This window comes from Anguilla anguilla, chromosome 17 (assembly GCF_013347855.1).
Source record: "Anguilla anguilla isolate fAngAng1 chromosome 17, fAngAng1.pri, whole genome shotgun sequence".
Lineage (NCBI taxonomy): Eukaryota > Metazoa > Chordata > Actinopteri > Anguilliformes > Anguillidae > Anguilla > Anguilla anguilla.
Window position 1 is genome coordinate 19,723,403 of NC_049217.1, and position 16,225 is coordinate 19,739,627.

At 37.1% G+C, this 16,225-nt stretch overlaps 1 protein-coding gene across 2 annotated transcripts; it reads right to left on the reverse strand.

The window, feature by feature from the left end:
- Nucleotides 1-6,104: 6,104 nt before the first annotated feature.
- On the reverse strand, nt 6,105-14,752 carry LOC118216653 (GTPase IMAP family member 9-like). 2 transcript variants are annotated; one of them, XM_035398025.1, is made up of 7 exons: nt 14,610-14,752; nt 13,935-14,009; nt 13,168-13,231; nt 12,442-12,504; nt 11,902-11,970; nt 7,894-7,938; nt 6,105-7,654 (listed from the first exon to the last, which is right to left on the reverse strand). In XM_035398025.1, the coding sequence occupies exons 3-7, from the start codon at nt 13,187-13,189 to the stop codon at nt 6,666-6,668; spliced, it is 1,188 nt and encodes a 395-aa protein (XP_035253916.1). In that variant the 5' UTR covers nt 13,190-13,231; nt 13,935-14,009; nt 14,610-14,752; the 3' UTR covers nt 6,105-6,665. The 2 variants fall into 2 exon arrangements, with proteins under 2 accessions (XP_035253916.1, XP_035253917.1); XM_035398026.1 differs by lacking the exons at nt 11,902-11,970; nt 12,442-12,504; nt 13,168-13,231; nt 13,935-14,009; nt 14,610-14,752 and adding an exon at nt 9,406-9,525.
- Between the last annotated feature and the right edge of the window lie 1,473 nt (nt 14,753-16,225).

Genomic DNA, 16,225 nt, shown 5'->3' on the forward strand with positions numbered 1-16,225 from the left:
TTCTATATCTGATAGGTACATGGTTAATACATAAGCATATATAGTACAATTTAGCAAAGTTAATTGGCTGTATCTAGACATATAGCCTGAATAATAAATAAGCACATGGTGACCTCTTACTGAATGTATTCACATAAAAATGAACAATTGTCAACATGCAGCAATAAACCTGTTTATAATAGAATTTTATGACACTACACAACAGATTGTTCTTAAGATGTGTGATTTTTGTTCATGATCATTTTGTTGATGCCAAAACATCTGCTTGCCTGCTATTGATTTCACGTTGGTATAGAATAATGCATAACCAAAGTAACATACTGACATTTATCCGATCCATTTTCTAAATTCAACACTGTAATTTTGATAAGATCAGCAAGTATTCATGGTATCTCCTGAGATGGTTGGTAAACGTTGAAAGACTGGTGTGAGGCTGCATACATTGCAGGAAGTTTGACAGCGTGTTTTACTTTTCACTTACAGTATTTATAGTGAACCCTGTTTACTGGAAGGGAAAAAAAAGCAGGAAACCGATTTCCTGATTGCATGACTAGAGTATGACTCTAGTATGTCTGGATTGCATTTTGGAATTCAAAACATGTAATGGCATTAGTATCACTCCCTCTGAGGCACCTACACTTTACATAGAAGATTGCAGTTTAATTTTCCAGATGAATGTTAATAATTAAAGCAGTATCAAATTAAATATATGTTCCTGTTGGTATATAATTAATAACCAAATATACTTTGGCATTCACTGATGGCCTCCATACAACAAGGTCCTGAAAAATGTTTTTCATTAATTAAATGATCCTGCCTTCAGGAGCCACACAGAGAACTGAAAGCAAGAGAGCAACTAATTCAATACAAACTTGATTCATCTCCATTATAGCAGATGTGATTTATCATATTTCGGCAAATGCTGAACAAATTTTTTAATATTACATCAGGAAGTTGAAGAATTTAAAAATTAAGTTCACCAGAATCTAGGTATGTATATATAGATACACACTGTATACAGCATCATTATTTGAAATCGTCACTTTCATTCATTTTCCATACAGTGTAAAGCACTCTTACTAATTGTAAACTATTTTTTAAATCAGTTGATTTGCCAATATTTTACTTTTTATACATATGAAAATGTATCTCTGGCAACACACTTTGCTTGAGCGCAGAAGACATGAGAATAAAAACTACATCAAAAGACAAGAACATTGTTGCATCAGTTGTTATCAACTGTGATAATCCTTGATGATTTTTCATTTGTCGATTTTTCATTTCCATGTCTACTTACTGTCAGATTTTAATTCAGTATTTTGTCTTAAGCAGAGTTCTCGTGAATTCTAATGAGTTCCTGTGTCTTGAACAGCCTCTTTAGGATGTAAAAATAAAGAAAAAAAAGATTTAAGAAAAGTAAGGTCCTTCTTTACTTCTTTACATACCCCAAGCAGAAATCCAAGCTGCAATTAAGGCTTTTCAAGCTTTTTCTCCTCCATTTTGCCTTATGTCCCACTCTACTCTCACATTTTAGTCACACGGACAGACACCTGAATCTAACTGCGCTACAGTGAATTTGTTTCATTATGAGTTGTCAAACCAGGACACAGTATTAGAAAACAGGCAGCAGAAGAAAAGAACAAAACTTGCCAAACTTGCTGTATGGCATATCAAAAATGTTATGAAACACTGCCAGGAAAGCCCCAACTGCTTCCTGTTTTAGTATTTAAAAACATTATTTCCAGTATTAAATGAGCTGCAGGTTAGAGCTATCAGGCTGGTGCTTTGGAATGTTTAATGATAGGAAACCATCAGACAAATTCATAGCTTTGACTTCCTGACAATGTACGTAACTAACAATTCCAAAACAAATAATTATTTATTGATGAAACTCCAGTTGTAAAATATGTTCTTGACCTTATCACATCAACCACAACACCACATTTACTGTATACAGAGAACACAAAAGTTGTATGTATTTATGTACAGCATATATTTACCCTAGCATTCATTCACCGGTATTGAATTTATTATCACATGATAATATTCACATATAATAATTACACAAAATGTAATAACATTGTTTATTTTTAGAATAATTATATTGATAAAGGCACAATTAGCTGGTTAAATTCAATATTTTTCTTATTTTAATTATTAAATGTAATAAAAGTAATAATCTTAAAGATTTTCATTAAAATAAATGTCTGTTAAGTCACTATCTATCGCCGAATTAGGTAACACAATGGTGATTGAGCCTATTATTATATTAATTTATATTATTATTATTATTATTTATAATTAAAGAACTGGGTGTCTGTGGCGACATTCCCGGGAAAAAATCACAAGCGGCGCATAGTTAGTGACACGTTTTCCATCACCCATCAGTGGTTGCTCCGCCAGAGAAGGTGGCGAAGCTAAGACAACAGGCTCGGTCTTCAACTCACTTGTGCGTGAGCGGCGTACTGTTTTTTTCCCCAGTGTCTGCAAGCGTTACAATAACAGAGAAGGGGGGGTTATGGAACCCTAAAAAGTTTTTGTGTGACATGAGAGGTCATATTATTTGTTGATGTAGATTTCATATTACATTTGATGACAATTACTAAATTACATAGCTATTTGCACAGCTAACGATAGCTACCAGACCATGTCAAGAAAGGCAACATTAGTTTAGACAACGTTGCGCAGAGTAGCCATCTCTCATATCAGGTAACGTTGCGTTAGCTAGCTAGCTAATGTAATTAACATAAACTAATGTCAACTAACGCTAGCTAATGCTACCGACCGTTACCGACCTCGCAAACCGTCTCTCGAATGCAATGCTACCTTGCAAAATTCCAAGACGTCTGATTGTAAACGTTCTAAAACTGCACTTGGCAATTTGACAGGATGGGTCTTTTGAGACCCCAGGCAACGGCTTCAGATGCTCTGCAACTAACCAGTTCACACCACTGCAATTTTCTCTGCAACATTCTAAAACCGTTTTGTCTCGTTGCGAATCATTGATCTGAACTGGAACATTACCGTTATTTACATTGCCATCAAGTTCATCAATATATTATAATGATCGGAATAAAGCTGTATTTACACAGAGCATTAACCCCGGTGTATAGGTGGAGTAGAGCCGGGTCTGATTTCTGTGTAACGATGTCAAGCCTCATATGTTCCTTCAGCCTTGATGCCCTTTTTTGATGAAATCTTCTTTGTTTTTGTTTTATTCTTCTTGTTCTGATTGCTAATTTATCACCCAGCTCAGGTTTATTCTCGAACAGTTTAGCTAGCAAGACCAGAAACACCAGGGGTAACATTTTGCAAGGCAGTTGTTTCCAAAAATATCACACAACAATCATTCACAAGAAAGACTATTTTTACTGTGCACGAGATACATAATTGCACGAGCCACAGCGAATCCCGCTGATTCTTCTCAGCAGTGAAAAGATGTTCTACCGGGCAAAAGGTGGATAAAGAACATCTGTGGAAATTGATCATCACTAATTCTACGCCAGGTCTGCTACAGCATTTTAACCTGGCTCGGCAGTGTAAAGACAGCTTAAGTTAGCTTAATGTTGGACAATGAATGAGTATGTACATAACGTTACCTTTATAGCAAACTTTTTTTATTCAGTAAATAATAAGTGCAATAGTTGGCGTGGCCCAGGTGCCAACTGACTGATGTCACACAGGCGGCACTGGTTGGATCCGGTTGGATCTCTGGGAAGTGAGGTCCAAAAACACACCTGCAATTACCGCGTCTCGCCATTGGTACCACCAAAGAACAAAACGGAGATCTTCAAGATTGTAACTTTAATTTACAAGTAAATTATTCATTCAATTAGGTTTAACAGCTACTTAAAGGTCATTTATACACAATCAAATTTGGAACATGGCAGAACGTATTTGAAATCTGAAAAATGTCATTACTCACAGGTACAAAGCACTGTCTATAAGTCATTAATTGAAACATGCTAAATCTAGGCCTGCCATTAAATGTATTGATATCTAAATCAGGATAGGCCAAGTTATAAGAAATAATATTGGCTATTATAGCTCACACAAATTAAAGAAGCTGTATTCCAGAGCAATGCTACCCAGTATTTCCTAAATTATTTTAAGTAATTTGGCCCTGCATTTTTTAATCTGAAGAAAAACACGTTTTCACATTCTCTTCAGGTGGTAAGATGACAAATATCACTGTAAAAAGAAAACACATCCAAGCCATGCTGGATTTCACCAGCCTATACACAAATATTCCCCAATCAGATGGTTTAGAGGCTATTAAACATTTTCATCAGTACAGCTCATATTGGTGTATCTATGCATGTGCCAGCTGGAGCATATACCTATGGGCAATGTACACTGACAATGTCTAGTAAAATTGAAATTTGCTTTTAGAAAGGAGCCAAAATCCTTAAGAGCAAAACAAGAGCACTAAAAGCAGCCGACGCACTGATTACAGTACCATGACAAGAATTAAACCCTATATTGGGACTATAACTGTATTTCAAGGTACAGGACATGTTTAAAGGCATACTATGCAGGATTTGTTTCTTTGCTTTGCTCCTGTGTTTACAATCAATCACCTTCTCCATTCTCAACCCCTCCGACATCCCGAAGATGATGAAGCACAATCACCAACAAAACAACTAGATATTTTTCTGTGCCTTGCTATGTCGGTAGCTTCATAACCTCACATTGCAGACTATTGGAATCATGTCTTTCAAAAATACCGCAATTTCTGTATTCATACCAGTCAAGCAGTCACAAGAACTCCCATTTTGCTGTCATATGCAGGGTAGTTATGAGATGGAACAGGGCTATGCTAGTCACTGCGAGCACAGCACCAGCAGATTTAAATCTGCGCTAGCCTGCTTGGCAGCATGGCAAAATTTGGTAACATAAGCAGGCATACTCACAAACGCAATTCATTGCCAATTTTTATTTTTGTATTTTACAAAGTCCATCTTCGTGTATTTGTTGCAGCAAAATCGTCTGACTCATCCGATGTGTAGCTAGAAGGGAGGTCGCGTTCCCCCTTCAGTAGATTGGGGAAGAAGCCGACAATATCTCTAGGCTCTGGCCTATCAGGCAACCCCCGCACATTCACCAAAATATGAAGTTAGCGGGGGGGAAATGCAATGTGTCTCTCCGAATATAGATGTTAGCTAATCATGCCTAAATTTAGTTAGCAAATAATGACAGCTACCTAGCCCATCACCGAAAGCTGACTAGCCAACTGGTTAGACACCAAGGTGACCCCATCATTCCAGCACTAACCCAGCTAAAAACGTGAAACTGTTGCCTATCCATACACGTTTCTTCTTCTCTTTTCCTTCTCCTTCTCCTTCTACTGGCCACATGCTTTACAGATACAGCCCACAAAGAAAACATGTGACGCCCAGAAACATGACACTTATTAGAATGACAAATGCAGGCAAACAGAACGGATTCTGAAGCTCTAAATCCATGGGTGAAATGAATGTGGGACTGTGGGTCCCATGCATGGATGCATTAGACCAATGCCTTAACAGATACCAGACCAAGGGACCCATTCTTGTACTAAAACAGTGTCTTAACAGATACCAGACCGTGAGGCCCGCCCATGCACAAGAACTGTTTCATAACAAATACCAGAACATGGGGTCCATCCATGCACTAGAACAGTGCTTTAACCGATAACAAACCATTGGGCTGAACCATGCGCTGTGTCAAAGGTTTTAGAGACAAACGAAGCCCCAACCTTCCAGGGAAAGATGTTCATTAACACTGGAGCTCACTCGTGAAATTTTATACACTTTCATTGATGTAAAACAGAGAAAAATTCAAAAAATCCTTTTGTTTCATGATCTATATTACATTACATTATAGGCATTTAGCAGACGCTCTTATCCAGAGCGACTTACACAACTTTTTACATAGCACTTTACATTGTATCCATTTATACAGCTGGATATATACTGAAGCAACGCAGGTTAAGTACCTTGCTCAAGGGTACAACGGCAGTGTCCTTACCCGGGATTCGAACCTGCGACCTTTCGGTTACGAGCGCAGTTCCTTACCCACTGTGCCACACTCCGTCCCCTATAGAATTTCGTCCCCTATAGAATTTGTGTATCTCACATACAAAATGAAACATTGCAATGAACAGAGATTTGTGTTCAAAATCAACAAACTGATGTAGAAGTATAGTTCACAGTATGGTACAATAGATAACTTATGAAAGTTTGGAACAATCAATGTAAAAGAACAGGATAAAGAGCCTTCTATTTTTAAATGAGTATAGTTGCTTAAATGCCATTTAGCCATAAATTATCTATATTACATTTTTCAATGTTCAGGAGTAGTAATGTGCCAAGTCGGTTGAAATATCAACTGTCTCATAATGCTTCACATATTACTCATAAGGAATAGTCTCTAGTTATCATGTAATGAATGTCAGGCATCTCTCTTACCATAAATTTCTGCAAATTATTTTCTAAAAGTCCTTGTCTCATAGTAAAACTGCATGTCCACATTTTTTCAACAGTTCCACCTTTTTTTCTTTCTTAAACCCAGTAAGAATTGGAAGTGAAATGCTGCAGTAACCACAGCCACTGACACTCCTGAGATGGGGCAGTGCATGTACTGTGCATCAGCAGAGTGCCAGAAAAATGGGAGCTCTTAACAGCTCAAAGTAGCTGTTTTGTCTTTTTTGGCACGTATTTCTTTATGAACTCTTCTGCTTGCTGCTTGTCCTCTGACGGTGTGTTTTCATTCTTGAACCATTCCTCTAAATCTTCCAGTCTCCTCACCAGAACCGTCATCTCTCTCAATAATTCCCCCAGCACATTATCTTGGTCAGTCCTCTTGTGTTCCTCCTCTCTTTCTGCCCTTGCCTGGTTTTCCCCTTCCTTCTCCCTCTGTGCTCCTTCCAACCTTCTGTCGTTTTCCTGCTTTTCCCTTTTTAAGGCTTCAATTTCTGATTTGTACTTGGCCAGTTCTCTGCTCGTCTCCTCTCTCTCCTTCATCATCTGCATTCGTATCATTACCTTTTCTGCCTCCAGGAACATCTCATGAGTGTAGCAGCTTCCTCCATTCTCACAGTTCATCTTTTCTATCTTTTTAAACAGCTCAATGACTTGGTTTCTGTCTCTCTTTTCTTTGTTATTGAAGACATGGTACCTGCCACTACAGGCCGCAATCAGGTTTGTGACCTCAGGATCACCTTCTGCAATGTAATCTTTAATGAACTGATCATCAAGGTCATCACCTCTGGTGAAGAGGACCATTGTGTATTTCTCAGCTTTGTCACCAAAGGTCATTTTGATCAACCTGAGTGTCTCGCCCTCCTCTGGTGTGAAGCGTCCCACTGACATCACCAAGAGGATCAAATGAGGTCCAGGAGATACCAACCCCATGCATTTAATGATCTCCTGCTGGGTGTCTTCAGCAGACTGGGTGGTATCATAGAGGCCTGGAGTGTCAATCACAGCTACCCGTCTTCCCAGTACAGTCCCTGTCTCTTTCTGGCATTTCTTTGTCACAGAGCTACTTTGAGCCTTGGCGGTAAACGCCTCTCTCCCCAGTATGGTGTTTCCTGTGGCACTCTTCCCTACACCAGTCTTCCCCACCAGCACTATCCTCACACAATCTCTGAGGTCCTGTTTAAGATTCATACCTGAAAAGGAACAAGTTAAAAGCTTTGTATCATTGTTTTTCAGGCTATTTTAAAAGCATTCCCCTGAGAAAATGACTTCCAATATACTAAACATTGCTCTTATTTATGTGGTAAACAAGAATATAATAACAACAACAACAATACAATTGTTCAGAGTGCATATTATAATGTTTCTCAAATCATATTTTTGTATTAGTATAGTATAGTTACAGTACAGTATATCGGTGCATCATGCTTACTTCTCGAACGATGCAGTCCAGGTCTTCTTTCTTTCCTTAAGGGACCTGTTTTTGTATTAAAAACACAAACATATTAGGCAGTATACTGCTTTTTTTCTCAGGCTTCTTTTTCTTTTTTACTGATGATATATTTATATTTATTTTAATGGATATCTTCCTACTGTATATAGGATAATGGGTGAGATGGTTAATGACCAATATGCTCTTTCAATCGCATCTAAAGCAGAATGATTATCATACAATTAGAAAAAAGACTAAAGGTTGTGTGTTGAAGTTATTGACTTTACCAAACTTTGTTTAAAGTAAATACATTCATGCTGAGAGGTATTAAGTTGGCTGGGATGACCGTGCCTCATTTCTCACCAGTGACCTTTTGTAGACAAATCAGGCGCCCCCCAGTCTGCTTACTAAAGCTGCACATGAAGCAGTTATTTATCACCAGGATTGTGATGAATAAAAGTGTGTAACTGTGTACATCCTGAACTCATCTCTACATTTGTTTTTCTTTTGTACAATGCTATTTATAATTTACATTGTATACAGTTTTTATTAGATGAATGCAGATTCATGAGATAATATTGAAAACTGAATCCAAAGTGGTTCAGCCCATGAAGAACTGCACCATACGTTCAGAATCTGACTGATAATTTGCACTAGAGGGACCCATCCAACACTGATCACATCTCACCAGGAAGCTCAGGTTTAAGGTGACCAGGGCTCCCAGAGTTACCACTGTTTAATTCCTCCCAAAACACATGCCAGGTGCTTGTAGGTTACCAGTTGTCCGACTAGAAACCTATGAGCACCCCAACACAAACATTATGGAATCATTATGGATCCACCCTCCTCTCTGTTATAACTTCATGGTAATTAAAATAACTAAATATATTTAAGGAATATATGAAGATATGAAGCAGTGATCCTGGGGATCAAGTACGAATAGCTGAAAATACAATGGCTGCAAAGACAAGGTCTCAGAGGTGGAAAGGGTTTTCATTGTTTCATTGTTACTTGAAGGGATATTTCAATTCCTGATATTTTTATCTTTTTCTTTTGTTCGGGGTCGCCACAGCGGATCATCCTGATCCACATATTGCCCCTGAACTCCTGATATTTTATTATTACATTTTATTGTATGATTTTCATTTGCCCCAAACAGTATTTCTGTACAATGAACAATATTTTAGATATTTACAGATGTTTCTGACAACCGGCCAACTTTAGAGTGGCTGGTACAGGGGCATTCAGGGATTTATGGTCTAAAGCAGTGGTTCCCAAAGTAGAAAATGAGCCCCATAGGGGGGCTGCACAGAGACAATAGGGGGGCAAGATGAGAGTTAAAGAAAAAAGGCATCACGTAGGATGTGGGAGGGGCTTTAAAAATGTCCTATTACCAAATGACATAACACTGGTCTAAAGCAAGAAGAAAATACATTTCAAGTAAGTCCAAAGCAGATACTTTTTTTTTGTTTTTGTTTTATCATGATTTATTTCAGAGTTTATTTCTCTTACCTCGCAGTTCTTTATTATTGCTTTCCCGTCGTTTCAGAGCGACATCAGACCATTGAAATACCTCTCCAGTGAAGTAACTGCCTTCATTTTCATCCACAATCTCCTGGATCTTCTCCAGAAGCTCAGTTACTTGTGAATGGTTTTGTTGGCTATGGAAGTGATACCTGCCCCCACAGTCTTGAATAAAGTCCAGCAGAGCATCATCACCGAGTTTAGCTGAATCTCCAACACAGACATATTCCCTGTGGTCTTCATGCATGAACAGCACCATTGAGTACCTTGAAGCTCCTTCACCGAAAGACTTCTTGAACCTCCTCAGAGCGTTGTGGTCCTCCTCTGTGATGTTCCCCTCCTGCTGCACCCACAGGAACACATGGGGTCCTGGGTCAGACAGGCTCAAACACTTCCCAACCTTCAGTGAGTGTTCCTCTTCAGAGAAATTTGAGTTAAATAGATCAGCTGTGGTGATCACTGCCAGGTTCCTCCCAGCCACTAAACCACAATGCTTCTCAATCTTCTGTGTTTCTAAATCAGAGAAAGCCTGTCTCCCCAAAATGATGTTTCCAGCAGACCTCTGTCCTTCTGCAGTCGAACCCATCAGCATAATCCTCACCTGCCTCAGTCTAAACACTGTAGAACAACACATTCAGGTTAATACAGCAGATCATATGGGCCTCGTCCCACAAGGGATAAAGGATAGGGGGAATATGCTATTTATTCCCTTCGCATACCTTGAAAAAAAAATGTTACTGGTTTGTATTTGCAAACTCTTTATAACAAAATAAAAGTAAATTTTTAACAATTCTGACTACAGCTGAGGCCTAATGTTACATTTAAGGAACACAATAACTCAGTTTTAACATTACAAATGCAAATAATTGCAATACATGTTCAAGTTATGCAATTAAAAATGCAATTTCGGCTGGCTCTAATTTGTACCCATGTTCCTTCTGTAAAATGCCACAGCCTATGTAAGCCCAATACATACATTGATTGCCACGTTCCATCATGTATTGTCCTCATTAGAGGCCATTTACCATGCTTCCCATTGAATGCCATGTTGCTACCGTCACATTGTCAATATGACAATAATAAAAGTACCATCAACATATTTATCCATAAATTAACTTATAGTTAAATTTAGAATGCATTTTGTCAAGAACATCTGTGTTGTCAGAGGAGCTGTTAGAAATAGCTGGCGTGAGCTCAAATTTGTGTTTGTTCGCTCTCTCTCGTCCCTGTCGAGATCAACTAGTGACATTATTCATTATAAACAAGGAATAACACTACTTACACTGAATAATAGGCCTAATACAACACCACTTCCACACAGTGGCGCACAAAAAAGCAGGGTCTGTATTATTTTTACAGATGTATCCGTTTTATATCGATTTTTGACCGGTTTCCCGCTTAATTTTGGCATTTCAGGATTGATGCAGCTGCATCTTAATCAATTGGATCAGTGCATCGGTTGAAAGTGGTGAACACTGCGATGTGGGATCGAGTCTCCTGGGATTGCCAGCACTGGAGAGTGATCAGAAAATGAAAGTGCTGAACATAGTTGTTGTGGTTCACCAAACATGCATGGCTAACATAAGGATGAAAATTCTGTCAAATCCCATCTGCATGTTTTTAACAGAATTTTATGACATTTTCACAACTGACGTGTCCCAGGATGTGGGATTTTTGTTTATGCTTATTTTTTTGATGAGCGCTTGAATGCTTTAACATCTACTTGCCTGCTTTTGTATTCAATTTGAATAAAGGAGGCCCCAAAATACCAGAACCAACTCAATTGCTCTACCCTTTTTCTTAATTCAGTATACTGTAAGTTTGACAATTAGTTCAGCAAGGCTTCATGAAATCTGATTCAGTACCACCACTATCCTTATTCTTAGTCAAATGTGGGTAAATGTTTAAATACTGATTTAAGGCTACATCAGAAGGGTTGACACCATGTTTCACTTATTTACAGTGAAGACCGTCTACAGCTAGGAGAAAATGCAGGAAATCCATTTCTTGATGGTATGAGAGTGAATTCAGGCTGGAATTCTAACCATTAAATGTAATGGCATTAACCCTACTCCCATTCAGGCTTCATTAATTCATGGCAAATAATAACAAATATGCCATTCTGAAATGTCAACTGAAGATAGGGATTGATAAAAGTGTGGTATGAAAATGGTTCTGTATGTTTATATATAATGTAAATCTTTTTTTTTTTTTTGAATATGATTTCAATCATTGAATAATTATTACATTGTTCAAAGCTATTTGAAAAATCAGAGTCTGAAAGACCAATATAAGATTCTGAACTAAATTTAAATAAGACAATATAAGATTTTTGAAAGACCCAAAAAGAAAGAATGTTTACAACCTACCAGCTATTTTCCTTCCTTGAAAAACAAATCAGGATAGTTGCACCTTCAACTATTCACTATTATGTTTTATGGCCAACATGACACCGTACAGAACAGATGAGTGGTATTAACTTACTCATTGGACGATTCCAGGCAGGGCTGATATTTCCCCATAAATCCTCCCCTGTGGTCACATCCCCTGTCACTAACACGGTGAGTCATTTAAAACACAACAAACACAACAGAAATAATAATAATAAATTATACACACATGTAAAACTGAAAATATAAAATAATTTCTCCTTCCAAGTAAACTACATCAAGATCAAATAACTTAGTTATCAGGATAATATAGTTATTTTAGCTGCCTATATATATATATATATATATATTTCTATATACATGCTACATAAAGTTTTTAAGAAGAACAAGTACTTCAGAATATTCACCTGTACTCAAGACTTCATATATTCTCTCTTTGATTTAGGTGAAATATGAATGCAGAATGTTAATTGTACTATGTGTATGTCAATGCCAATCTTGTTTTAGTTGTACTGCATAGTTGCTTTCTCACCCAGGTCTCCTTGTAAAAGATATTTTCAATATTGAAGGGAGGGACTTCCTGATTAAATAAAAATTACACAAAATTTAAAAAAGATGAGTGGTATTAACTTACAGTTTGGACGCTCAAGCTCAGAACTGGTGCTTCTACCTCGATCCGTCTCTGTGTTTGCATCTCCTATAACACAGTGAATCTTTATTAATACACAATAAATACAATAGAAAATGTGGATTACACAAATCATATAAAACTGCAAATATAACATTATTTCCACTTGAAAATAAGTGAAATCAGGATTCCCGATAATATTTTCATCAGAATAAAATTTGTGTTTAAATTGCCCCAATATATATGCTATACAGAGTCTCTTGTCACTTAACAAACACAAGCACTTTGGCAATATGTACCTAAACTCAAGATTATATTTATTATATATTATTATACAAATACTATTGTTATTTTCTCTCTTTAAATTAGTTTAATTATGAATTCAGCATTTAGCCTGATCCTTCTCTTCACTTCTCAGAAGTAATGAATGCAAATGCCAACTTCTCCTCCCTTTCTCTACTGACTGTTAAACTACACCAGCATACAATAAATGAACTGATATGAATACCCAGAAGAAAAAAAAACGTTTAATTACAAGTTATAATAAATGTTAAAGTCTGAAGTCATCTTCAGTTTCTGTTAAAAGAGTAGCCTATATTAAAATCTTCGAAAATCTGATTATTGTTTTTTAAATGTATCATTTGATCAATGGTGAAGACACTCGTTTTCATTGTTTGCATTTAATGGAACAGATTACAGACAATATCAACACACATTTGTGCAGCTACTCACGGGGATCAGTTGTTGTGTTCATTTCAGGAGAATTTCTTCTTAATAGATAATATTCAAAATGGAGCTGTGGGAATTAAAAGTATATTTCAAAGACAATCATCCACCTTCAGGAGGAGCTTGAATGCACAGCATTGTGACAAACAGCCAGCAGAAAATGTCTTTGTTTGAATATTATATTTACAGCAAGCTTTTTTGTTTTCGCTGATGGCCTACATACAAAAATGTTCTGAAAAATGTTTTTCAGTAATGAAATGTTGCTGCCTTCAGAAGCCACACAGAGAACTGAGAGCTGAGAGTGAGAAACAAATTCAATACAAACTAGATTCATGTCCATTATAGCAGATAAATCATATCATACCTCTGCACATGTTAAACAGATCTTTAAATATTACATGAGAATGTTGAAGAACCTCAGAATTAAGTTAAGAAAGGAATATATATATATATATATATATATATATATATATACACACACACATACATACATATACACACACAAATGTTAGAAACTCTTTCATTCCTTTTTCATTCTTTTCATACATTGCATACTGTAGCACTAGACCTAAATGTAAACAATTCTTTTAAATCAGTTAATTTGCCAATATTGGACTTTTTAAACATATGTATCACTGCCAACACACTTTGCTTGAGAGCAGAATACACAAGTGTAAAAACTACATATACACATCAAAAGTCAAGAACACTGTTGCTTCAGCTGTTGTCAATTATCCTTGGATTTTTCTATTGTAGTTTGCGAGTCTACTTACTGTGGGATTTCAATTCAATTTTCTTCTGCAGAGCTCCTGTGAATTCTTGTGAGTTCATGTGTCCTTGATCAAGTTCTTTAGGATGTAAAAATAAAGAAGAAAAAAAAGATTTAAGAAAAGCAAGGTCCTTCTTTACTTCTTTGCATTACCCCATGCAGCTGCAATGAAGGCTTTTCACGCCTTTTTCCCCATCTTTCAGTCTCATGGCCCATTCAACTCTCACCACTCTTTAGTCATACAGACAGACACCATGACTCTGCACATCAACACAGCCAATAATTTGTTCCATCACGAGTTGTCAAACCAGGACACAGCATTTGAAAACAAGCAGGGGAGAGAAAAAAAAAAAACTTGCCTAACTTGCTGTATAGCATAATAATAATTGTATGCAAATGTCAGGAAAGCCCCAAATGCTTCCTGTTTTGGTAATTAAAAAACATATTAAAAGAGCTACAAGTGCTCTTGAAAAAGAAAACCTTGAATTATTCATATGCCTCTTAATTCTGATTACTTGGAATCATAATATCTGTTGAGCTTACATTAGTTTCACAATTGACCTCTGTAAGACATAACAAAAATATTATCTGAGAAAAGCAAGGTCACCGTTTACACAAAATTGACAGTAAAAACACATTTTAGTCATTCCACTTTGTCCCAGCTGCAATTAAGGCTCACCTGGACTCATGGCCTGTCTTGATCTGTCCTTCTGTCTAATGTCCCACTCTGCTCCCCTTACACTGAGTTTGAGTCACACGGACTGTCACCGTGACTCTGTGACTCTGCCCTTTGGGGGAACTTACTGTAAACCTTTGATATGTCAAGGGTTTACAGTAAGGATATACTGTTCAAAAACACGCTGCAACTTGATGCTTCGCATGTCACAGATTTTTATCTCTGTCGAGAAAGCTCCAGTCATTTCCTTCTTTTGCAGTGAAATAAAAGAATGCTGTTCTCAACCAGATGCACATTAATGCTAAACCACAATCGCTAGCGAGCAATGAGGTAAGGATGTCCAACAGCCAATGTTATGTCTCCCTGCTGGACTCCCAGGCAATCAGTGCTGCCTCAATCTGGATTCAAGGCAGGATGGTGGGGCCCATCACTGGACCAAGGACAAGTGCTTTAGCTAAGAAATGCCAGCCTGCAGGGTCCTTAGAAACACCCTTTATGTGAAGCAACAGAATAACTTGTACTCAATAGCCTAAAAATACACAACCTCCGATTAACCACATCACAAACACCACAATATAACTTATACGCTATCTCCTATTAATGACTTCACATAACCACCACAGAATAATTTATACACTATCTCCTGTTAACGACATCAAAAACTCCACAGAATAAGTTATAGATAATCTGCTATTAATAACTTCGTGTAAAAGCACTAAACATTGTTTCAACACATTTCCTCTTTTATTTGTCTGAACATCACAATGACAAAAAATAGATGCGGAATCTGTGAAAGCATTATGTCCATATACAAAAAAACCTACATCTTCAGCAATAATATATTAATTTATCGGAAAAATAAAATACATCAGAGTTCAAGGAAATGAATAAGAATAAGATGATGAGCAAAGTTAAATAGTTTCTCTTGTAAGCCAATCAGGAACTGATAATTGCTTTGGCAACCCACTGCCTGCTTTCTCGCATACTCATTATTGTTTTTCTAATTATTAGAATTATTTTTCTTTCCGCCTACAGTTCTGTACACTACTCTTCCCTTCAGCTTTTAAGCTAGACATGCCATTCTAACTTTGTAATATTATTGTAGTTTCCTGGCTGCCTGACATATAGTCCAGGCATGCTGCCAAATGTGTAATCTCCCATGTTCAATGAGTTTCCTTAGAGAAAGATTATTATTATTACTGTTTTTTATCTCTTTGCAAAAACTGTAAGTTTTTCTGTCTGTCTAGGAGATATAATACTTGCTGAGTACACTGCCAGTTTTCAGAGAACTGCACAGAACCACAGATGTATTTCATTCCATGATATCATGTATTAAAGCTTCTCAACCTTGATTGAAGTTTCCATGTAAAATTGAAATAACCTTCAACAGCAAATGTTGAGTCATAGTACATGTGCTGTTCAGCCAACATTTGCCATTGATGCAATTTATTTTTCATTCCCCATTCATTCTCTATGGGATTTTTCCCCACAAAAAAAACTAATATTTGGAAAACGAGGAGAACAAGCAAAACTCACACAGAAAAGCCCATCCGGGATTCAAACCCAGGACCGCCTGTCGTGAGGAGACAGTACTATCCACTGCACCGTGCCAGCTTCTA